Source organism: Artemia sp. Qi Xiang Cuo, chromosome 1 (assembly GCF_049724085.1).
Source record: "Artemia sp. Qi Xiang Cuo chromosome 1, ASM4972408v1, whole genome shotgun sequence".
In the NCBI taxonomy this organism is placed as follows: Eukaryota; Metazoa; Arthropoda; class Branchiopoda; order Anostraca; family Artemiidae; genus Artemia; species Artemia sp. Qi Xiang Cuo.
The window spans coordinates 74917883-74942010 of NC_142794.1; the positions used below are offsets into that span (position 1 = coordinate 74917883).

Consider the following 24128-nt stretch of genomic DNA (forward strand, 5'->3'; position numbering starts at 1 on the left):
TTTGTTTCACAGTCTGTATCTAAGGTAGGACTCTCTACGAGCACAACTGAATCATCTGCTTCTTTGACAAACTTTGAAACCTGACGGCTCAGGGCTCCAACAGATACTTTATGCTTCAAATAGTAAAAGCACTGGTCTGCCTTTTTACTAGAGCTCACTTCTAATGCTTTGCCATACTTCACACTCAATTGCTTTTTCAGTATCCTAACATCATGGGCCTTTATTTCCAGACCTGAACTAGCTAGTCCACTGCTTAATTTCTGCCTTAGCTCACTAAGTGAGTATATTCTTCCTTCCTTAAGACGAGTTTCAATTTCATCCACCACACTTTTTGCAACAGACTCTCTGGCAGAAAAGTTAGTCTCTTCCTCAGTCTTCTTTTTAAAGAAGCTAAGCATGCATTTTTGGTGGTATTTTGCACTCAACTGAATCAAATTTTTGTCTTTGGACCTTGCAAACACAGCAGGCATTTCTCGTAAAAGTCTTTCAGCATGCTGTGATAACTTCTGTTGCCTTTCTATCGTTTTAATTGCAAGAAGATTTTCACTTTTACGCTTGGTACTTCCCTTTTTGCCACAAATGATGCAACAGTCAGCATATGAGAAACTCACTTCTGTTGCCAATGTTCTAGTGAGTCTTGCAGGTGTAGCTGGCATATTTGCTTCCTGGAGACTTCCATGGAGATCATAAGAAAAAAATTTCCGTCTACAAGTTCTATGCCAAACAAGCCTTTTTTGTAAGAAGTTTGGTTGCTGGCAGTCCTTTCTTAGAGCGTGGTACTTAGCATTGCACTTGCATCTGGTCAATAGAAGTTCTCGGACACGTTTTATATCACTAACAGTGTGAAGCTGTCCTTTTCCATCGGTTTGGCAGATTAAACACTTTGCATAGTAATTTTTTTTTGGGGGGGGCTATATAGAGCATCTAATTTTTTTCTGGCAAATGATTCCATGCTATTCTGCAAAATAGAGAAGAAATTTAGTATGGTACTAATGGTAACCTTAGAAAAAAAATTCAAGAATTTCTTCATGATATATAACCGATCCATTTCCAGTATCTACAGACTATTATAGTCTATAATAGGATCCTATAAGCAGTGGAAAGACCTGGTGAAAAAAAAATCTTCAAACCAGACAGTATTTAAAGCCCCCCCCCCCTCCCGCAGTGATACGAAGTCCAACATGGAAGAAAAAAGACACTTCTTAGTGCTAAATTTCAATTTTTTAGCCTCTGTAAATCATACTCATATTCAGTCTTGGTCCCTCAAAAGATGGAAAATGACAATTCTTAATGCTCCATTGTGGAGGAAATGGGCATTGGAGGCCTGAGTCTCAACCCATTTGAGTCCACCCTAAATAATAATAATAATGCTCCATTGAACAATTTTACAACTTTGTGGCATAGTATTGGGCATTGCAGCATAGTATTGGCCAAAAAGAAGGTACCACCAAACCTTCTTCAACCTAGCCTAAAATTTTTTTGTGCCACCTAATAGCACGTCCAGACTATCCGCTTTCTGGAAATAATTCCGGTAAAATTCTACTTTAGCTACTTTTGGCTATCTTGGAAAGGAGTTTGGTTAGGAAAATGAAACTTTCAGGGATAGATCTACAGACTAAAGTATGTCCTGGGAAGGTATTTTGAAGCACCTACCTCCACTACTTCTACTTCTAGAAGGTCCTGACCTTTGATGACCTGTAAAATCTCTGTGTTATGAAGGTGAAACCATGTAATACAGATCTTCTGCTGAAATGAAGTACAAAAAAATTGTTTCCAGTTTCACAACTTTGCTCAGTCCTGATTTATAGAGTTTTAAAGATATGCAAATACATTTCCTAAATTTTGAAAATTAACATTGATATGGCTTAAAATACTACTCAAATAACAGGAATTGCATTTTCAGAATTAAAGCCAGAGAAAAAGAATCTTATAACTGAAAATTAAGGTAAAATGTTGTTTTGTCAAAATTTCAATAGACATAGACATTTCATGTAGTCAAATTTCAGGATCCTCTAGAGGGAGAAAGAAAGGAGAGAAGCACTTCAAAATACCTTCCCAGGACATATTTTAGCCTGTAGACCCATCCCTGAAAGTTTCATTTTCCTAACCTCACCCCTTTCCGAGATAGGTAAAAGTAACTAAAGTAGAATTTTACCATAATTCCTTTCCGCTTTCTGAATAATAGTAAGAAATAAGTTGCTTTTATCAGGAGGAACTAATCTGCACCTTTACCCTACTTTTAAACCACTTAAGTAAGCCTCTAACTATCCTTTGACCCCAAAACTGGTAAGACTTTTAGCCTATGCATTATAAATTTATATACCAAGGATTCCTGAAAGATGAGGCGAAACAAAAAAAAGTGAAATACTAATAAAAACAAACATTTGAGGATCAGATAATAGAGAATTAGCCTTTTAACCATCAATTTGCACCAGCATGGCAGATGGCAGTAAACATAACCATAACAAAGCCACGAGAACGATGCAGTGTCATCTACTTAACAATAAACAAGTTAAGTTTTAAAATTTTTACCATAGATGATTGAGTCGAAACTTTGACCTCATGTTAAACTATGAAGCGCACTTTGGTGGTCGCAATTCCCGAAATAAATGGAATCAGCATGTTCAAAAACATCGTTTCCAAAAGTCAGAACTCATGTACCAAAATGTTTTTTACAAATCGTTATTTGACGACTTTTTCAACTTTGGCTCCCCGACTAATAGACGTATTCATTCGCTCTGAACTAGTCATTTTGGGATATAGTTCACATTTTGTTGCCCATTCAAGGTTATTGTCCTTTACAACGAGGCATCGTTTATCTATACTCTAAAGTTAGACAAAGGATTGTACTGCCATTTAACATTAGTTCCTGCGAAAATAAATTCATTTATTGTCCATTACATTTTTTTTACAGGTATACCATCTTCTTTTCATTAGTTTGTTTTCAAATTCCACAATAAACTGTTAAATATCAATAGGTTCACCCTGTCTTTGTCAAATAGTAAAAATAACCAGTTGTTCTAGTTTGCTGCTACCGCTGCAGTTTATTGTTTATTACATTACAACCAAAAGCTTAGGACTATCTCAGTAAGGTCCCAAAAAGTCACAGTTTTGGCTTTTTCATGGGGGAAAGATACCAATAGATACATCAGAAACAACAAGGGGAACTGCCACTAACCTTATAATTTTTTTTTATCAACAAAAACAAAAAAAGAAGTCACGTGAAACAAGGACTTTCTTGAAACCAGTTCCACAAAACCAAGTAGAAGTTTTACATGTTGCAGAAATATGTATACTGTTTCAAAAGGCAGTTCTTCAACCTTTCTGGGTAGGGAGCTATAAGAAAGACCCAGTTTACGTCAGTCTGTTCTAACTGTTAAGATTGAATAGGATACCATGTTCCTGAATGCTAGAAATCTGAATTTGGCACTGTTACAGGACAACACCCCTGTAATGAAGTATGTTCCCAGGCAGGTTGAGTTTAAAGCTTACAACCTATGTCCAAATAATTAATAAGCCAGAGCTATGCAATTCAGTTATGTAACTTATCTTTATTATTACATGCACGCGGTTGTAGTAAGCAAGCAAATAGGCTGGTTTCAGTATGGTTAACAGCAGGGCTCCCTATTTTTTCCTAGATCAACTAAAGAGTGGATTTCTCTTGCCATCCAGTAAAAGGCAGATCTTTTCTGGAGGAAACAGTAGGAAACATCTGATTGGGGTTTTAGGGGACCATGTAGTTAATGTGACCCTGTATAAGCGAGATGATCTATTGCAATTATCACTTACTATGTAGCCGGCAGGTAGGAATGATTATCCAGGAGTAAACATCTGGAAAAGTTTAGTACCCTACTGATGTACGCATTATCGAGTACAACTGGGATAGCTAAAGGTTTGGTAAAAGTGATACTAATGTAATTAGATATATAGTTTTAGTTTATTTACTTTCTTCCGCTCCAAGTTTAATGATAGCTTGTCATTGCCCACTTTCTTGATTAGCAAATTTTGTTACAAATTCTCATTTAATAGTATCATTAAAGCTCAAGAAAAATTACCTTGTTCTGGGACTGATGGCATGACTGCCAGAAAAGTCTGAATTACATATTTACCTGAGTCATATTTAGTAGCCAAATTGTACGTGTGCTTAGCATATTTACTAATGGTTGAAAATATAGTTATTATATCCCGCTAAGAAGGAGCTATACCCGTATTTCCGGAACAAATTTTTGAATGACATCAAGGATTCTGATTTTTACATATTAGAATATGACGAAACGATGAATTTTGTCAGCCATAAAGAGCTTCACATCAGCAAGACCTGGTTGTAAGTAGAGACCTTGTAACATCCTTTATTGGGAAAGCAAAAAGTGAAAAGTTGAGAGAGGGTCTACTTAAGATGATGATGAATGCAGGTCTTTAGCGGCAATAGATGATAATGTTGAGCAGTTATGGGGCCTGCGTTAACAAGAAAGTTTTCAAATTGTTTGGGGAACCGGAAAATTTAGACACAGGCAAGCATCTGTTATTTATTAGCAGCTGCAACCTGCATGTCTTGAACAACACATATCATAAAGGTAAAGAAGTTCTTGGCGATGATATTGCAGGTCTAGTCACTGAGCTTTTACTTTTTCCATGGATGGTTCTTAAGATGCGAAGACTTCGCATCTGTTCAAAACAGAAGTTAGTACCGTGGCACAAATTTGTTAAGTATATTCCAAAGCGATGGTTAAGCCTCATAGAAACAATGGAAAGAGTGATTGGACAGTGGAAAGCCAGGCAGACCTGCTTTTTTATATCAAACAGTTCGTGGTAACGAACTGTAAGTAAGGAGCGACCTGGCTCAATGGTAACCGAAACTCTAGAAAACGGGTTTTTGATACCAATAGATATATCAAAAGAATCAAATTTCAATGCTGATTTTAAATATATAACTTTTATCAAGTTTAGTGCTACCCATCAAAAGTCATGCGCCTGAGAAAATTTGGCTGATTTTCAAAAAAAGGGGGAAAGACCCTCTAAAAGTTATAGAACCTTAATGCAAATTACGCCATCATATTCAGCGTATCAGACAACCCTACTGTAGAGGTTTCAAGCACCTATCTACAAAAATGTGGAATTTTACATTTTTTGCCAGAAGAAAGATCACGGATGCGTGTTTATTTGTTTGTTTGTTTTTTTTGTTTATTTTTCCCAGGGGTGATCGTATCGACCCAGTGGTCCTAGAATATCGTGGGAGGGCTCATTGGAACGGAAATTGAAAGTTCTAGTTCCCTTTTTAAGTGACCAAAAAAAATGGAGGGCAGCTAGGACCCCTCCCACGCTTATTTTTCTCCAAAAGTCACCCGATCAAAATTTTGAGATTGCCATATTGTTCAGCATGGTCGAAAATACGATAAATATGTCTTTTAGGATGACTTAATGCCCCGAAGTTCCCAGAAGGAGGGCTGAAAGTTATGAACTTTACCCAATGTTAACATATAGTTTTGGTTTTTGGGATGTATACAGAAGTTTTCTGGAGGGTTTTTTTGTGGTAGTGGGAGGGATGGGTGGGTCGGTGGTTATGTTGGAGGATCTGTTCATGAAGGAAGTTTTCATGGGGGAAGGGAAATTGCCATGAAGGGGGCGCCGGACTTGCCAGCATTATTTATTGGTTATTGGGAAGTATACAACCATTTTCAGGAAGGATTTTTTCTGGAGGGGGGGGCTAGAGGAGGGGGTTACTCTGGAGAATATTTCCGTGGAGGATGTTTCTTTGGGGTAAGGGACATTTCTATGAAGGAGGCGCCGGATTTCCAAGCATTATTTAAAAAACGGTCAGAAATTAAATAAAAAAAAAACAAGTTTTTTCAACTGAAATGTAAGAAGGAATATTAGAACTTAAAACGAACAAAAATTATAAAGTATGTGAGGTGGTTCTCCCCCAAGTCAATACCTCGCTCTTTACGCGACAGTTTTTTTTTTTTATTGCTTTCAAAAGAGCTATCTATTATAATTAAACGGCCTTTGTGATTCAGGGTTTTTTTAATCAAATTTTTTTTTTTATTTTTATCTTAATGAGCTTGTTATTGACTATGGGGAGAACCCCCTCATATACTTAATAACATATACATAATAAAAAAAACAATAAAAAAACAAGCGATACGGCTCAATAGTAATCGAAACTTTTAAAAACGAAATTTTTAAGTCAATAAATGTATCAAAAGAATGTGTTTATAATGCTGACTCTAGATGTATAAATTTTATTAGGTTTAGTGTTATTCATCAACGGCTAAGAGCCTGATAATATTTAATCAATTTCTTAAAGAGGGGGGAAACATCCCATACAAGTGAAAGAATTTTAATGAAAATCACACCGTCAGATTTAACGTATCAGAAAACCCTATTACATAGGTTTCAAGCTCATATCTGCAAAAATCTGCAACTCTGTATTTTTTGCCAGAAGAAAAATATACGAATATAGAAGTTAGTTACGTAAGTTAATTTGTAAAGACATCAATTTAGCAAAAGAAAAGTAAAATTTTTATGCAAATAAAAGCTGCATTAACTAAAAAACGATCAGAAATTAAATAAAAAAAACAAGTTTTTTAAACTGAAAGTAAGGAGCGACATTAAAACTTAAAACGAACAGAAATTATTCCGTATATGAAAGGGGCTGTCCCCTCCTCAACGCCTCGCTCTTTACGCTAAAGTTTGACTCTGTCTCACAACTTTATTTTTTAAAACAATAAAAAACTTTAGCGTAAAGAGCGAGGCGTTGAGGAGGGGACAGCCCCTTTCATATACGGAATAATTTCTGTTCGTTTTAAGTTTTAATGTTGCTCCTTACTTTCAGTTTAAAAAACTTGTATTTTTTATTTAATTTTCTCAAGGGAAGGATCATCGTTAGTAAGTTTCTTTCAGTGTAAGTATATGCTCTTGACGGTGAAGTCAGAGTCGGTTGTTTCTAGGCTGAACTTTGTAATCTTTAGTGCTGCCCCATATCAGGATTTCTACTTAATTTTGGAAGGACGAGTCTCTAGCTTTTACTTCAGCTTTGAAGCTGCGGGATCTTGTTACCTGTGCTCTCACTTGCGTGTTGAAACAGGGGCATTTTAGGGGGGGGGGGAATTATTGACGCAAAAACGTCAGACCATTATCATAAAGACGTTGTCTTGGCTCTGAAAGTATCAACAGTGCTGAAAAGACTTCTTAGGAAGGCGTGAACTGTTGGGCGTCCGTCAACTTTCTATAGCTGTTGCCAAACATTTGACAGCGAAAATTCCCTCGTCATTTAAAGGAGACGAAATCCCTAAATTTTCCACGCGAAATTCTTATTTTCCTATCTGAGAAGATATTTTGACTATTAAAGGGTTCAGGGTGCTAGAATAGGTTTGAAAATTAATGTTAAGAAGACTAAGTCACTAAGGCTAGGAATAAGTGAAGATGAAAAGATAACGTTGGTTAACGAAAAGATTTATCAGGGAAACAGCTTCACTTACCTTAGTAAGTTTTACATTATTAGTAAAGACGTTAAAACTAGAATAGCCAAGGCTCAGGGTGTTTTCTTTCTCCCTACAATTGCGGTCATAGAGCCTTGCAATAAGTTATTTGATGTTAATTGTTTTTACTAATGTTATTGTGTGTATTTTTTTTTCTTGTTTGTTTTTGTTTTTCGTTTCTTTCTCTGGTTATTAGTATTTTATGTATATTTGATGTATGTGCCTTTTTGTTGGAATAAGTCTATCTCTATCTATCTACGGAATCAATATTAATCGCTTAACTTTGAGAGTCCTTGCCTAAGAAGTTCTTTCTTTTCGGCACTGTAGTGCCGAAAGTTTAGTGTGTCAAAGACCCTACACACACTTTCTCTCAATATAAAAGCTTTGCATAAATTCAAAAATCTATCAGTTAAGATGTATCTTAACCAGGTAAGGAAGGAGATTTTTCCAAAAGATATATTAATAAGCGTTCCATTCACATCAGAATTGAATCCTGCATCCAAATATAATAATAAATCCTTGCAGAATTCCTGTCAGAAATTTTGAATATTCATCACTGGTGTTCTGTATTTCCCCTAGTTGTTGTTGTTGTTTAGTTGACGTTTGAGCGAAAAAAACAATATTCCTAACTAAACAAATAAATACACAAATAAAAGGTATAAATAAAAAAGATAATGTTTGGGAGAGAGAGATAACGCCATCTAAGCAAATTAATTTACGCTATGAATAACGATGGCAGGGTGGGCAGTAGCGAACCAAACAAATGGCAATGAAGAACTGCCGTTATGAAAATGAAGAATTATGATCTTTACTGATAACAGAGAGTTTTTATGAACCACTGTGACTTTCTTGCCAAGACAAATATGTGTCTTCCAATCTCAGCCCAAAACCTTAGTCACCCAGAGCGATTCCAGTGAACTTTCGAACAAAACTCTCTTGCCTAAGCATATTGGTCTGTTTTCAGTATCCAATTTTAGAGTCATATACAGTAAATAAAGTAAGCATAAATCTTCATCCCCCCCAACTCCCCTCCCCCCCCCCAAAGAAAAAAGAAGACGTAAAATTATAATTCCTTTTTAACTGCTTCATCAGCATATTTACAGACCTGACCAATCGTCCTTTCTAGAATCATCTGCCAGATTCCCGGAAGCTCAAATATATCCTCCTAAAAAGTTGCTTCTTCAATGGGAAATATTGGCCACATGCTTAGCTCCTAAATATCCTCTGTTGCAACAGGAATCCCTCTCTAAGGTCATATATGTTTCTATTCTTTCTTTGAAGTTGTAGCTTCATATTATCACAGAAAATGAACTTAGAATTCGGCTTATTGATGAAGTTTACATACGATTTGAGCAGGGCCAACGGCATAAATAATGCCCAGTATTTAAAGGTTAAGAAAACTATTCCAGAATTAATAAATGCAAATTAAGAAAAATTTCATGAAATTAATTAACAGTTTGTTTACAATTTATAGATTTATAAACTTTAAATGCATCCAAAGCTTGTAAACCTGCTGCACAAAGAGTTCCAAATTGTGAATGAATTCTTGTTTAAAATAAAAAAGATAATAATTAAAAATGCTCTATTTTGCTCTGCTTAAATAAACAAAGTTACCTAAGCCACACCCTGTATTTCTCTTCTTTCTTTTAAGTCGTAGCTTTATTTTGTCGCATGTCCTAAATTATTATTTAAATCACTGATGAAATAGGCCCGTAATTTGATCAAGTTTTGGCACAGTGTACAAGCAGATTACGCGAAACGCAAGATAACATTGAAACTATACGTTTTCGAGAGATCTTAGGAAAAATTAAAGCTATATTTCTTCCATTTTAGTAAAGTATACAAAACCACTTGATAGACACTAAACTTACCGGTTGCAACCTCTCGAGATCTCTTAAATTCTTCCTTAAATTGACGATTCAAGTCAGAGGATACTTTGATGTCTTGGAACATTCGAGCCAACTTATGTACAAAATCAGCAGGCATACCCACTTCTCTTAACCTATAAACACAATGCAATTAGCTAAATATCAATTCAAAACATAAGATTCTAAAAATTACACCTAACACGTTTTTTTCGTCAGATTAATTACTCTTCTCACGTTCAATAAATCGTACGAGTATCAATGCCACTGGACTAAAAAAAAAAGAAGAAAAAAAGGCGCATAGCTGTGTCCTGTTGCACAAAAAAAACTTGCCGAACAGCAACAGCACCACGGGTAGTGTAGCAATTCTTAGAGGCATTAGGGAAAAAAACAAAGAAATAATTACGGAGGAACGATTAGTTCCTAATATCTTGTTCTTGAATCTGCACCTCCTAATATCTTGTTTTAAATACCAAGGACAACACAAATAAAATCTTAATTTTCAATTCGTTAAGAGGAAACTTAAATAACCCAATATATCTTCAAAAATGAGAAAACTTGAGAATTAAACTTTGAATGAAAAAGACCTCCACATGCCGTGAAGTTTTCGACAGTATACTTTCGAAAACTGCATAACTGCATATGGAGGCTATAGCGGGCACAAAAAAAATAGCTTTGCTTGTTTGCTGTCCGCGGTGACAGCATGGTAACACTGACGAAAATGTAGTATTGCCTTAAAAGGCCTCGTAACTTTGAAACAGCCAAAAGAAAAAATCTTTAAAAATTACGGTTTTCAGGAAGGAATTCAGAGGAGTCCAGGGGACTAAAATGTCCTTGTTAGCTTAACGCAAATTTTAGGTCGATTCAGTTCTTCTAAGAAAATCGTTCTCCTGCAAGCTCAATCACTTATGAGACTCAGTTCTGAGAATAACATATCTGGTATAAATGAAAATTAGGTAGATAATTCATGCGAAAGCACAAATACACATTTAGACCTTACTTTAGATCTTAGTTCCACCGGTGACGCCCGAAGAGGGTCCTCCTAGGCTATCAAAGGAGATCCTCCAGTCATCCTATAAGTTTTCTGCAGCTATTTTCACCAACTCTGGATGGATGTATGTATTGAAGCTTCACAGGACAGCCTGAAAATTGTATCGTAGTGTTTTCCCGAGTCTTCCTATCTGACGCGTGTCCGGCGGACGCCAGTGAAGGACAGAATTAGAAGTTAAGTGCATTGTATGAGAGATAGTTCTGTGGTGAAATACTAATAACCAATGCAGCCAAGTCTTTTGCGTGATGTTCCAGTGGCCCTTAAAATTAGACAGTCTTTTGTCTCTGACCATTCTGCATATCATCTTTATAATTATGATAGTATTCAGGTTCTATTCATTCCATCAGTAAGATTTCAACTCCGTGACTGCTTGAAAGTCTGCCAGGAATACCTTACCTGATCTGGCTAGAAGTGTCATTCGTTAGGTACCTTTAGAAGGATTGTAAAAGAATTCCTGATCTCTGGGTAATTTATTTAAATATATTTTTAGTTATTTTATCTCTATTTCATTATTATTATTTCTTCAACGCCCACCTGTGGTTGATATCTCTAGTACTAGTTAGAAGTTTGAGTTGGTTTGATAATAATGTAAAGCAATTTGCACTGTCTATGTTTTCAGAGGGCAGTCAAGGATAAATGGTTAAGTTTTTTAGCTTTTTTTCTAGCCATAATTGCGGCCATAGAGTCTTGCAGGGAGTTATTTAATGTTGAGTGTTTTTGCTGATGTTATCGTGTGTATGTGTTTTCTGTTTGTTTGTTTTTCTGGGGGGAGGAGTCTATTCCACTTCTTTCTCCCTCCTTTTCCGGCCATAGAGCCTTGTGGAGAGTATTTAATGTTGATTATTTCTGCTGACTATTAATAGTGCATGCATATTTGCTGTACGTTTCTTTTGTTGGAATAAATCTTATTTTATCTTGAATCAAAAACATGGAAGGGAATTCAAAAGGTTTTCTACGTATCCTAGCAAATGTATATTTTGTATCCTAGCAAATGTATCCTAGCAAATCCTGTAAATCCTAGTATCCTGTAAATGTAAATCCTGTAAATCCTAGTATCCTGAAAATGTATCCTAGCAAATGTATATTTTTTCCTACAGTAAATAAGCAATCAAAGCAAAACAGTTAAAAAGTAGGAAATACTAGCACAATACCAGGCTGAATCAAAATGTATACATAGATTTAGCAAGCAATGAGTAGCAAGTAATAGGTTTAGATTTAGCATACTTAGGAGACAAAACAACTTTATATATTATTGAAGACATTTTTTCAACATATATTCCACAAAGTTTTAGAATGCCATGTTTGGTTTTCTAGTCTGTTTGTTCAGAGCATAGTTTGAAATAAAAAGCTCCAAGACATAGCTTAAAGATAGGGATCCCTAGAAAATATTCTAAATAGACCAGTACCAAAGACCAATAGAAAGAAGATTGGCTTAAAAGAAAGGGAATTAACCGAAGGAAGAAACACTCATCCGTCAATGATAGTACCCTGAGCTTTTTTTCTTTAGCATATCTTAAATTTAAGTTATTAGTTCAGCCATACAGTAAAAAAATCAGATATAATCACTCATTATGTTCGCATTAACTTTATTAACATTTGAAAGAAAGAAATTGGTGAATATTATATAAAGCAATATAATTGTTATGGGGATAAAGAAGTTTAGAAGGCTGGTAAATTAGAGTATGGCACACAGGGGTCATTTTCTTCATTTTTTTTTTTTTTTCAGTTTGGATTTAAGGCCTTATTTTATTTTTCAATATTGCGTTGTAGTAAATTTTGTACCAGCCGTGGGCTTATGGTATTTGTAGATACCAAATTATGCTTCATTAAAATGTTCCCTCAATGAAAAGACAATTAACTTCCCCTTCAGTAGTAAACAAAAAAGCGGCATGTGCCATGTGATTAAGAAAAAAAAAATTCTTCATCATCCACCTTTCTCGCTTGCAGTAACATATTGGAGCTGCTGATATAAAAAAAAATGTTTATAGTGTATGTCTGGTGACAAAAAAAAAAATAAATAAATAAATAAAAATACAACACCAAAAACCAATATATAATTATAACTTACCAGATTATAAAATGGGATAGTTTCACGCGATTTCCTAAAGATCGTCACAAAAAAACTAACAGAGAAAAAAACTATAGAACCATGGCAACAAAACAAAACCATGGCAACACGACACTTAAAACTACCACTCGAAACCAATAAACAAGCAAAAGAAAAGAAAAATCACTATCTAATTTTTCTTCAAATTGTCAAGTTATAGTCTCCCAAAATTATGTTTTCCAAAAATGCCATCCTCTTTTTTTGAGATTATTAATGACAGTGATAATCCTAGATGATAGAAAATAGTAGAAATCAAGCATAAGCCAAAAAAATTAAATACAAGTTACCACTCGACCATCATTTCTTCTTTATCAGAATCCGCAGAAGTCTCCAATATGAGTCTCCTAGTAAGATGTGTTTTGTGATAACGCATAAAAACATCTCGATTCTGTACATACTTCAGTACGAGTAGAACGTCTTTGAGTCGAGCATCAACTTCATCTGGGGTCAGTCTCTTACTAAGTTGAGTTTTCCTTAGTAGCATATCACAGTAATTTGCAAGAAGCTCGGGACAGCGAGACTCAGGCACTCGTGTTGCTGCTCCCTGCGACAATGCATAAATTACTAACTCTTGGACGCTCAGAGAGGGAACAAACAAAGAGAAAAACTAAAGTCACTTCTTCGGTTTCTGGGTTTCTCCTCTGAAATGAGTTTGTGAAGCAGCTTGCTAATTTCCGGTACACAAGAAATTTAGAGGCATCTAAATTTAAGGATGCTCAGGGCTATTTCTGGCGCTAGCAAACATACGTAAATTAATCTAGTCGATATGGTATCACTTCCATGTGCTAACATTCAGATTACCAGTGGAATTATTATTCGCTAAAACTGTTGCACTATAAAAGTTTAAGCCAATAGTACCCGTAGAATAATATAGAGGTCAAATAACGTCAATCTATTACCCCCCCCTCCCGGAGTCAAAAAGTAGTCAGAAAAATAAATATTTATTTTTGGTAGAAAGTGTTGATGGCTGTTCTACCTCATATACAGGGATGAATCACCATATCAACTATTTAATTTGTTGCTTTTCAAACCGTTATAAAACTTCCAAATATATCAGTGATTTCTCGGTTAAAAGATAAGCTATTTCTTTTTTTTTTTTTTAGGTAATACTTTGATATTCAAACGACATGCATCAAACTGTCAAAAGGAATAACTGCATCATAAATAAATAGGTAATAAGCAGAATAAGCACCATAAACTGTGGGCAATTTAGAAAAGCTAACAATGTATAGGGATGATTTACTGCTTGCGGTGCATCAGACACGTTGGGTGTTCCTAGTGACATAAAATATGTTATGAAAAATTGTTATCAGTCACATCGCATTCTGAAAAGAACTGCAAAAAAATGTTCAAAAATTCAGAGACGTAGCTAGGGTTTTCAGTGTGGGGTGACAATGTTGCTTTTTGCGCATTTTCATTGCTAACACAACGCAAGTAAAAAAAATAAACAATTTGCCCCCCCCCCCAAAAAAAAGGTTGCGCCCAGAGACTCCCCTTGCCCCTTGACCCCCTTTAGCTACGCCACTGCACAAATTATAACTTATATTTTCAACTAGCCCCCCCCCCCCCATAACGCACTTTTTTTTCTCAAACGCATCCGATAAAAATTTTGAGAAAGCCATTTTGTTGAAAATAGTTCAAATATCATATAATACAACTCTGGGGTCAACAATAGCCCCCAGATCCCTGGGCAGGCGTTGTAATTTATGCCCTGGGAGCATATATGGTTCTTATGGAAGGGATGCTCGTGTAAACTTCAGAGAGGGCTCATTTGAATGGAAATTGAAAGTTACAGTACACTTTTTAGAATCAAAAGAGATCGGAGAACCACTCGCCCCTCCCCCCCCCTTCACGCCCTTTACCCTCAAACCCATCCGATAAGAACTTTGAGATAGCCTTCTTTTTTTTATAGTTAAAAGATAATACAACGAAAACTCTGGGGTCAACACAGCCCCCCAGGGCCCGGGGGCAGGCGCTGTAAGTTATGCTCTGGGGGCATATATGGTTCTTATGGAAGGGATACTCGTATAAACTTCGGAGAGGGCTCATTTGATTGGAACTTGAAAGTTCAAGTTCACTTTTAAAAGAGATTGGAGGGCAACTACTCCCCCCCCCCCTCCCCACACGCCCCTTTTATCCAAATGCATCCGATGAAAATTTTGAGACAGGCATTTTGTTGAAAATAGTTCAAAGGTTAGATAACAGAACCCGGGTGTCGACGCAACCCCCCAGGGCCCGGGGGCAGGCGCTGTAAGTTATGCTCTGGGGGCATATATGGTTCTTATGGAAGGGATACTCGTATAAACTTCGGAGAGGGCTCATTTGATTGGATATTGAAAGTTCAAGTTCACTTTTAAAAGAGATTGGAGGGCAACTAGCCCACCTCCCTCCACGCCCTATTTTCCTCAAACCCATCCGATAACTTTGAGATAGCCATTTTTTTTAAATAGTTCAAAGATCATACAACGGATACTCCGGGGTCGACACAATCCCTCAAGGCCCGGGGGAACTTATTGTAATTTATGCCCTGGAGGCACATATGGTTGTTATGGAAGGGATGTTCGTATAAACTTCAGAGAGGGTTCATTTAATTGGAAAAGAGTTGAAAGTTTTTAAGAGTCAAAAGAGATGGGAGGGCAAATAGCCCCCCCCCCCCCCGCGCCCGTTTTCCCCAAACGTATCCGATAAATATTTTGAGATAACAATTTTGTTAAAAATAGTTCAAAGGTCAGATAACCAAAACTCCAGTGTCGACACAAACCCCAGGGCCTGGGGGCAGGCGTAGTAAGTTATGCTCTGGGGGCATATATGGTTCTTATGGAAAGGATGCTCTAATAAGTTTCAGAAAGGGTTCATTTGATTGGAAGTTGAAAGTTTTATTTCACGTTTTACGAGTCAAAAGAGATCCAATGGCAACTAGCCCCCCCCCCCCCCTTCACACCCTTTTTCCCCAAACCCACCCGAAAATTTTTTTGAGATAGCTATTTTGTTAAAAATAGTTCAAAGATCACGTAACAAAAACTCCGAGGTCGACACAACCCCTCAGGGCCTTGGGCGTTGTAAGTTATATCCATGGTACATATATGGTTCTTAGGAAAGGGACGCTCGTATAAACTTCAGAGAGTGCTCATCTTATTGGAAACTGAAAGTTCTAGTTCACTTTTTAATAGTCAAAAGAGATCCGAGGGCAACTAGTCTCCACACGCCTTTTTTTCCCAAAACCCATCTGATACAAATTTTGAGATAGCAATTTTGTTAAAAATAGTTCAAAGGTTAGATAACAAAAGCTCCCGTGTCGACACAACCCCACAGGGCCCGGAGCGGGGGGCAGGCATTGTAAGTTATGCTCTGGGGACATATATGGTTCTTACAAATTTAGAGGTAGCTATTTTTTTAAACAGTTCAAATATCAGATAACAAAAACTCTGTGGTCGACACAGCCCCCCCCCCCCGAGCCCGGGGGCAAGTGTTTTACGTTATCCGCCAGAGACGTAAAAGTTTATTATGTACTGGGTGGTCGTATAAACTTCCAATGGTGGCTCATTTGATTGGAAATATAAAGGTCTAGTTACCTTTTTATGAATCAAAAGTTAACGGAGGGCATTTACCCCTTCCCCCTGACACAAATACCCTCTTTTTCCCAAATGCATCAAATGAAATTTTTGATACCCAGTTTGTTTGAAATAGTCCAACGATAAGATAACGAAAACTTCGCTGTCAACATACCCCCTCCCCTCAGAGCCAGAGGAAGGGCTGTGACTTGTGCCACGGGGGCATATGAGGTTTTTATTGATAAGGTGGTCGTATGAACTTTGGAGGGGATTCAAATGATTAGAAATTGAAGGTTCTAATTCACATTTTAAGAATCAAAAGTGATCCAAGGGCGATTAGCCCCCCCCCCTCGCAACCTTCTTTTCCCCAAATGCGTCCAATCGAATTTTTTATGCAGCCATTTTGTTCCAAATAAACCAAAGATAACATAACAAAAACTCCAGGGATAACAGCCCACCCCCAGAATCCGGGGTAAGTGTTATATATGTGCCCTGGGGGCATATAAGGTTTTCATGGAAGGGATGGTCGCATAAACTTCGGAGGGGGCTTATTCAATTGTAAATCAGAATTTCTAGTGCCCTGCTCTAGAATCAAATGTGATCAGAGGGCAACTATCTCCCCCCCCCCGGGCCCTTTTTTCCAAACGTATCAAATCAAAATTTTGAGATAGCTATTTCGTTCAAAATAGTTCAAATAACAGTTCAAAGAATTGAAATAAATATCAAATATCAAAAACTCCGGACTGACACATCCCCACATAGGCAACTTTTGTAAGGGCAACTGTTTTAAGCTATGCCCCAAGGGCATATAGGTTTATATGTAGGGGGTGGTCACCACCATCGCCCAAACCCGGGGAAATGGCTCTGAGTTACGGAACTTAATCATTGTTACTTTGATACTTTGTTTACTTTGATACTTGGATTTAGTGATTTACGTAGTAACTTCGATTTACGGTGCAAGGGCTGTAAGTTATGTAAGCTGCTTATTTTTACTTTGATACCTTGTTAACTTTGATCCTTAATAAATTTTGATCCGGGTTAATAAATCTTAAAACGAGTGAAACTTAAGTTCAACATGCAAATCAAGCTTAAAACGAAAAAACAATTTTGCTATTGAGGCGTAAATGACACCTAAAACGAACAGAAATTAAATAAAAATCATAGCAAACAAACAAACAATAGTTACTAATATAAACGGGTTAATAAATCTTAAAACGAGTGAAACTTTAATTGAATACACAAACCCAGCTTGGAAGGAACAAAAATCTCTGCGAAGAGGTTTTTTTTTGCCTCCTTCTTCCGTTGCAAAAGTCTAACCTACAGCGTCATTGGCGCTTTACTCAAAACCAATTATATTACAAAAGTTTTCTTTTCCAGTTCTTATTACAATGCTGAAAATAAACATAAAAATTACAGTAAAATTAAATTTTGAACTGATGAGCTTTCAACAATTAATATCATTATATATCATATATTTTAGTTTGATTTTATTAGTTCTTTCCAAGACTGTTTAAGACAAATATAACTTCCCTACAAACAAGAGTTCTGATACTTTCCCCTTCTCTAACTGTTAAAGTCTAAAGCTAACTTCTTCATTGGTGCTTCACTGAAAACGAAAAATAATTACAAATATTTTCTTTTCCAGTTATTGCAGCATTGAAAATGAAAATAAAATTGCAGTGAAATAAAATCTTGAACTGATGATCTTTCAACAATTAATAGCATTCAGAATCAACAACTGAATCAACATTCAGTTTGATTTTATTTGTACTTTTCAAGACAGTTCATGGCACATATAGTTTTATTCAAGACACATTAACTGACGACATGTAAGCTTTTAATCACAAAACCATTATAAGCAAAGTACGCGCTGATTAATGTGAAATACACACGGATTTATTGATATCTTCATTTGTACACAGAAAAAAGAATAATTATCTAGTAATTAGGAAAAAACAACAAATTATATGACAAAATAAAGTGCCAGAAAAACCCCAAAATTCCACATCCTTTTTAAGGCAGAGAGGGGAGGGGAGCTGGTACGTGAGGAGAGGAGCTCGTTCCAAAGCATACCTGAAAAAATTCACTTTATTCTTTTTCTTTCTTTTACTCTCGTCCCTAGGGTACGCCTAAAATGGTTCATCATTGATGTCCGCAATCTTTAGCGTAGTCTAGAAAGTCACACACACCCATGAAAAATGAGACAGAGCATTCTTAAAGAAATGTAAAAATGTTTAGATTATCAAAATTTTTGATCTAGTTCGAAATTGACTTACTTGTCGAGAAGGGAGATCTAAGGAAAATACAGAAGTATCATTGACAACTTTCTTAAAAGCTTTGTCTCTCGCAGTTAGAAATCTTGGGTCTCCATTAAAAGCATCTTTCACAAGCTTACTGAATCGACGAAATAAAGAAAGCAGTTGTTCCACATATTTTTCAGAATCCTAAAAACAAAATAATTAGGAAGTAAAAAAATTTCTCTAGGCAAGTATGGCTGTAACTTTCAATTAGTATCAATTTAGCGTATTGCCAATACACACTTCTATTATAACTTTTCAAGCAACCAGGTCAAGCACAAGGGGTAGAATAGTAATGTAACTATTGTGATATTTACACTGAGGCACCGTTTCTAGGATAAGTGGTACCCAATACCCCCCCCCCCCCCGTTACTCAAACGTTAGTATTTGCATTTGCTGATGCATTTGCAAATCCATTTGCTTTTTAGCATTTACATTGTTTTTTGGTCTGAAGCCTAGCATTTGCGGCTCTCGCAGACTGTGGATACAATAATATAATAATCTATTTTAAAATTACAAATTTACGGTATTTTCATAAAAGAAAAACGAACAAAGTAACCTGTTTTTTTTTTGTTTTTTTTTTTTTTTTTAATTTCTTTAGTGTCAGAAATCCGGTGGGAGTCAGACACTTTAAAAAGCCATTTTTAACAGTTATTTTAGTATTACCTGAATTATAAGAATTTTAAGCTAAGTCTACAAACATTTCTTTTATTACTATCATTTTCTATTTCAAAACTAATCTTAGGAATCAAAAGACAACGCATAGAAAAAAGAAATACACACAACTGGAGGGCAAGGTCAATATTAATGCATGTTACCGAGACAGTAAAATAAAATACAATTTAATAACGAACAAGAAAAAACACTACTAACGGAAGCAGTCACTTGATAAAAAAAAGAAGAAGAGGAAGAGAGCATATTGCTGAAAGTGGACCACGTATGGTATGGCTCAAATAAACCGACATTGTAAACAGATACTCGTTTTTCTATATAAATAAGAAAGCTAGACTATTATCACAAGACAAGACAGAAAATGTAGGATGTTTTAAATAACAGAAAAGTAATCCAGAATGCTACTTAGTTGAAAAGCTTTAACTTAGTTAAGTGTCGGGTGCCTATCTCAACCTAAACAAGACTGTTAGTTTAGATTGATTTATTAGATCCTGGCTAGGCATCTGAGTGAACTGAGCTCCAGCCTTGGACGATGGGCTAAACTCCAGTTTCGGAGCAGAAATCAGAACAGCAGCATGAATTAACAAGTAGAAGTACTTTAGCAGGTCATTTAATACTACATGATTAAAGCTTTGATAACAGTGACATGAAGTTCATAAGAATTCCAGTTTATTTAATTAATTTTTCTTTGGTTGAATAAGCCACATGCAAATGCTACACTAATATGCCACATGCCAATGTTACAATCAACTGGTGTTGATTCTAAATCAAGTTCCTCTGTTGCTCTTATAAATTAAACTATTTAAACATTAACTTTGTCAGTTTCCTAGCATAGTTCTAATAAATAGATGAAAAACCTTGCCTGTGTCACTCTATCTCCATAGCCGAGAGCGAGTGTTTATTACAAAACGTATCAGTTGTCCAGGAATCAATCAAATGGAATTTAGCAGGGAAAAGTTTTAAATTAATTTTACAACAAGTAACAAATCCAAATAGCACCAAGTTACAAAGAACAAATACACAACTCATTGTTTCAAAGATTCAGATACCTGACATCTTTTGAACTTCAATAAGCCAATAGTGCAACCATTAAGGTGGTTGTAATGACTTTGACACTTTCTGTTGACTTAGACCCAAATGTGGAAATCCAAATTGTAGTATTTTTTTCAATCCTGATTAAAACTGGCTGCACATACTTGATAGTTTCTAAGACGCCACTAGTCCTTTGTCTGGCTTCACAGAAAGTTATAAGTGTTTTTAATTTCGATATCATTTATTAAACAAACAAAAACCTTTAACACACAGCACGTCTCCTTCGAATACCAGGGCATGATACGGAGGAAAGAAGGACAAATAAATTCATGCCAACAAGGCAAATTTTCATGTCACCTTAAAAGCTTTTATGTCATTATAAAAATGCTCGACTTTCCACTTATTTATTAACAGAATTATAATAGAAATCTATAGATCAATTTTTCCTACTGATAAATACTTCTCAAGAGACTATGAATCTCACAAAACAACTATTTTACATACTGAAGTTTCAGAATTACCTGATTTATTGTGCTTGCGTTTTCCATCATATCAGAAAGTCCAGATTGAAATATATGATCTTCTAAATATGTCAGCAAAGGTTCGGTTCCTCCAGGCACACGATCAACAAGCGAAAAGAGCAGTCGAAGCCTTTCCGTTTCGTTGGTGCTTATTAAGGATGGGCATTCAGATAAAAGAGTTTCTTTAAAGGCAGTTACTAATACATCAACACAACAATTCTGAAGCTGGAAATCGAAATTAAAATGAATTAAATTTATTAAGAAAAGAAGTTATAAATTGTCTAGAAGAAACATATTGTCTACCTTTTACACCGCACGTTCAAGCATTTAATTAAACGATAATAATAATAGCAATATTTATAGGATTAAAAATAGTCATAGTAAAGTAAAATATGAATAAACATAATCAACAACATAAAAAAAACCAACTGAAAACCGTCACACCGGTTGACAGAACATAGAGATGAACAAAATATAATGCAACCTTCGTATTTACTTCCAGAGGATCAAATAAACGCAAAAGGACCAAGTGCCAATAAGCGCAAACGCAGAGGACCAATAAAACGCCAACTAACGAACAACGTTTTTGATTTGTTTTTTTTTAATAAAAAAAAGCATCATCTACATTCCTTTAATCATTATCAAACGTGTTAGTAGCAATATATTATTTGAGACATGTATTTACAGTACTTTTTTTTTTATAATAGCAGCTTTGTCATCCACAGGAAAAGGTTATATACACTCCCGCCTCGCAAACATTTAGGCAGGCAGCAATGACAAGTCAAAAATCCAGGTATGTTATTATCTTAAAAAGAAATTACAAGTTTGGTACAAGTTTGGTACTTCATTTCTACAAGTATATCTGAACATACAGAAAAACTGTAGTCAACACCTAATCGAAGCACTTCCACTTTCATTTTCTACCTAAAAAAAATATACAATAATTTTCTCTGCTCTTTAAATTGCATGGCTTCGTATATGAAATATTCACAATAATGATGGTCATCTATATTTTCATGTAACTATAGGGTCGTTTTAATAATCCTCAATGGTTTCTTTATGAGCAAAATTAATTTAAAATCTCCTCATATAGCACACGGTCATTTGCTGTTATTTTTAATTGAACAACTTTCATAGTATCTTATCCATCTGATGTAAACATTCAACAATTATTTTTAGATCACAAAATTTTACAAAATATAGCTTATTGTACAACTTCTGGAAAGGAGTACTATTTTGATGAAACAATAAATAGTGTCCGATGCGGAAAAACGACAACTACGAGTGACAATAGGAAAAATAAAACAAATAGAGTTTGATTTTAAACAATCAATTCGCAAAGATAGTTGGTGTGGCAGCCCAGTTCTTTTAAGGAGGGAAGTTGCTGAAAAATTAACACTTTGTGTAGAATGACAAAATTTGGTTTTGTCCAGAAGTTAATGGTGAATGAGCTGGGCATATCTTTAGCAACTGCTCTAGATTCGCTGAATTATCTAGATTCGCTTGGACCTTGTCGATAAAAATAGTGAGGATTTAGGAGGTCCGGGAAAAGCCGTTGAAATCTACGAGACTAAAATTGGCAAACGAAAGTGCAGCAGAAGAAGATTTGTTGACGAACAGTGTGTTTTTTGAGGAAAAGAAAAAGGGTCAAACCTCTTTTTCATAATTCCTGTGTCAGAAGTATCAGCGGAAACAATTTTATACGCGATTGGATCCGTCCCAGCACTGTTATAATGTCAGACTATTGAAGGGTATACATTACACAAGAATACATACATCAAAGGGGATCCACATACCGGATTCCCAAATCTTTGGGGATCTACACACCGGTGCTCATGTGCAAGATTCCTAGAACCGGTAGAACGGGTGCCCTTATGACATACTTTTAAGCTGAGTTCTACTGTTAAAAACAATATCGAATTAGTTTAGAGCTGTTACACCAATTTTTACTCGACACAGCATAACTGTGTAAGCTAAAAATTTAGCAGCCTATCCTAATTGCTTCAGTCTATCGCATCATAGCAAAACAGGCACTAACCAAGGATCAAATTAACGTAACTCATCATCACTATAGAGAAGCTGTTGAAATTTATAAATACCAACATTTAGGTCTAGCTTTGAACAGGGATTCTGGTGATTTAAGAATAAACGAGTCATATTTCAGTTTTTTCAAAAGAGAAGCCGATACTTTAGTAATCCCTGAAATAAACCTTGAACCACTTTCCCAGTCATATAATCAAACACGTGAACAACCCCTTAGGTCTCAAAGGGTGTCTGCAAGAAATGCATTAATTAAAACCCGAAGTCAGATGACATAGTTCTCCAACTTATTTAATTGCTGGTTCGTTTTGTTTTTTTTGAGTGAATGAATTGTTTTCTTTTCTCTCTCAGTTGTTCGCTAGTATCCGTCGATGGCAGTTCATAATTTTTTGGATTTTTGTGCAAATCGCGGATATTGGCGAATAACTCGCTTTTATGGTTGTTAGGTATTTAGTTTTAATTCTTTTAATTTTTGGCTCTTATTGAATTTTATTCATCTTTTAAATTTTTGTTTTATTCTTTGGTTTTTTTATTCTTTTCACATTGACTTTCCGCGTTTGCTTTTGGATACATTATTTCGTTTCGCGCTGAAGAAGAGAGGCGTTTGTCCTCTCGAAATATTCGCTTTGTTTTTTGTTGTTTTTTTTCAGTACTTTCATTTGGCCTATAAAAACCTAATTTTTGCTAGCATATTAGAATTCAATTTGCTTCCTGATGAAGTGTTGCCCATGTTCATCACTCAGTGCCAAGATTGTCCAGGAAAAAATGTGGGTACGAGTGCAGGAAGTGTATTTTAAAAAACATATTACAACCCAAACTTTAATAAAATGTTTCAAGATCATTGACAATATCATGGTAATTTCTGCTTTTCGAGTTCCCAAAAAAAGCAATGAATAACTTTTTTGAATGCTTGACAAGCTACTTTCTCCAGGATACAATACTTACTTGAGCTTAACATCACGTATTAGGGATCGTATTTACCTTTTGCATTGCTAATTTTAGGGAACTTCTTTTTGAAGTAAAGAATATTAGTTAGGAGTACTGTGATGACTTTAAAGAAATTCTTTACTAATCCTAGCTTGATATATAACGGGGTCGAAACACATTTTTAGATTAAACTGTGCGTCAAGTTTCACTTTTTTCTGTCCAGGAATGTATGATTCGTGTTTAGGCCATTCTTTTTTAATATACTCCTTTTTTTCTGTCCCTGCTATCTCAACGACACAAAAAACAACAGTACTTTGCGTAGCTAAGCTGCAGACCTTGAATAAGTGCATTAGCCTTCAAATCACCACAAACACTCAATTCATACACTGCAAATTCAAGCTTCGAAAATATAAATCTGGTCTTTGTTTGTTCCTTTCATGCTAGCAGAGTGAGTCGGTGGTACTGATGGGAACTTAATGCCGGTGTACAGAAGCACTGCTTATTGACTAGCTTTGGAGGAATCAATAAACTAGCACTATTCTGTTGATTATGTTTAATACCAAATATCTCCATAAGAGAAAAAACGT

At 35.7% G+C, this 24128-nt stretch overlaps 1 protein-coding gene across 1 annotated transcript in view; it reads right to left on the reverse strand.

The window, feature by feature from the left end:
• Cul5 (cullin 5) overlaps window positions 1-24128 on the reverse strand; it is a 145423-nt gene that overhangs the window by 25850 nt on the left and 95445 nt on the right. Inside the window, exons 6-9 of the mRNA XM_089096188.1 lie at window positions 20575-20799; window positions 18329-18496; window positions 12789-13045; window positions 9350-9480 (exon numbers count right to left, since the gene is read on the reverse strand). Coding sequence (XP_088952314.1) covers window positions 9350-9480; window positions 12789-13045; window positions 18329-18496; window positions 20575-20799 — 781 coding nt within the window. The remainder of the gene's footprint in view (window positions 1-9349; window positions 9481-12788; window positions 13046-18328; window positions 18497-20574; window positions 20800-24128) is intronic.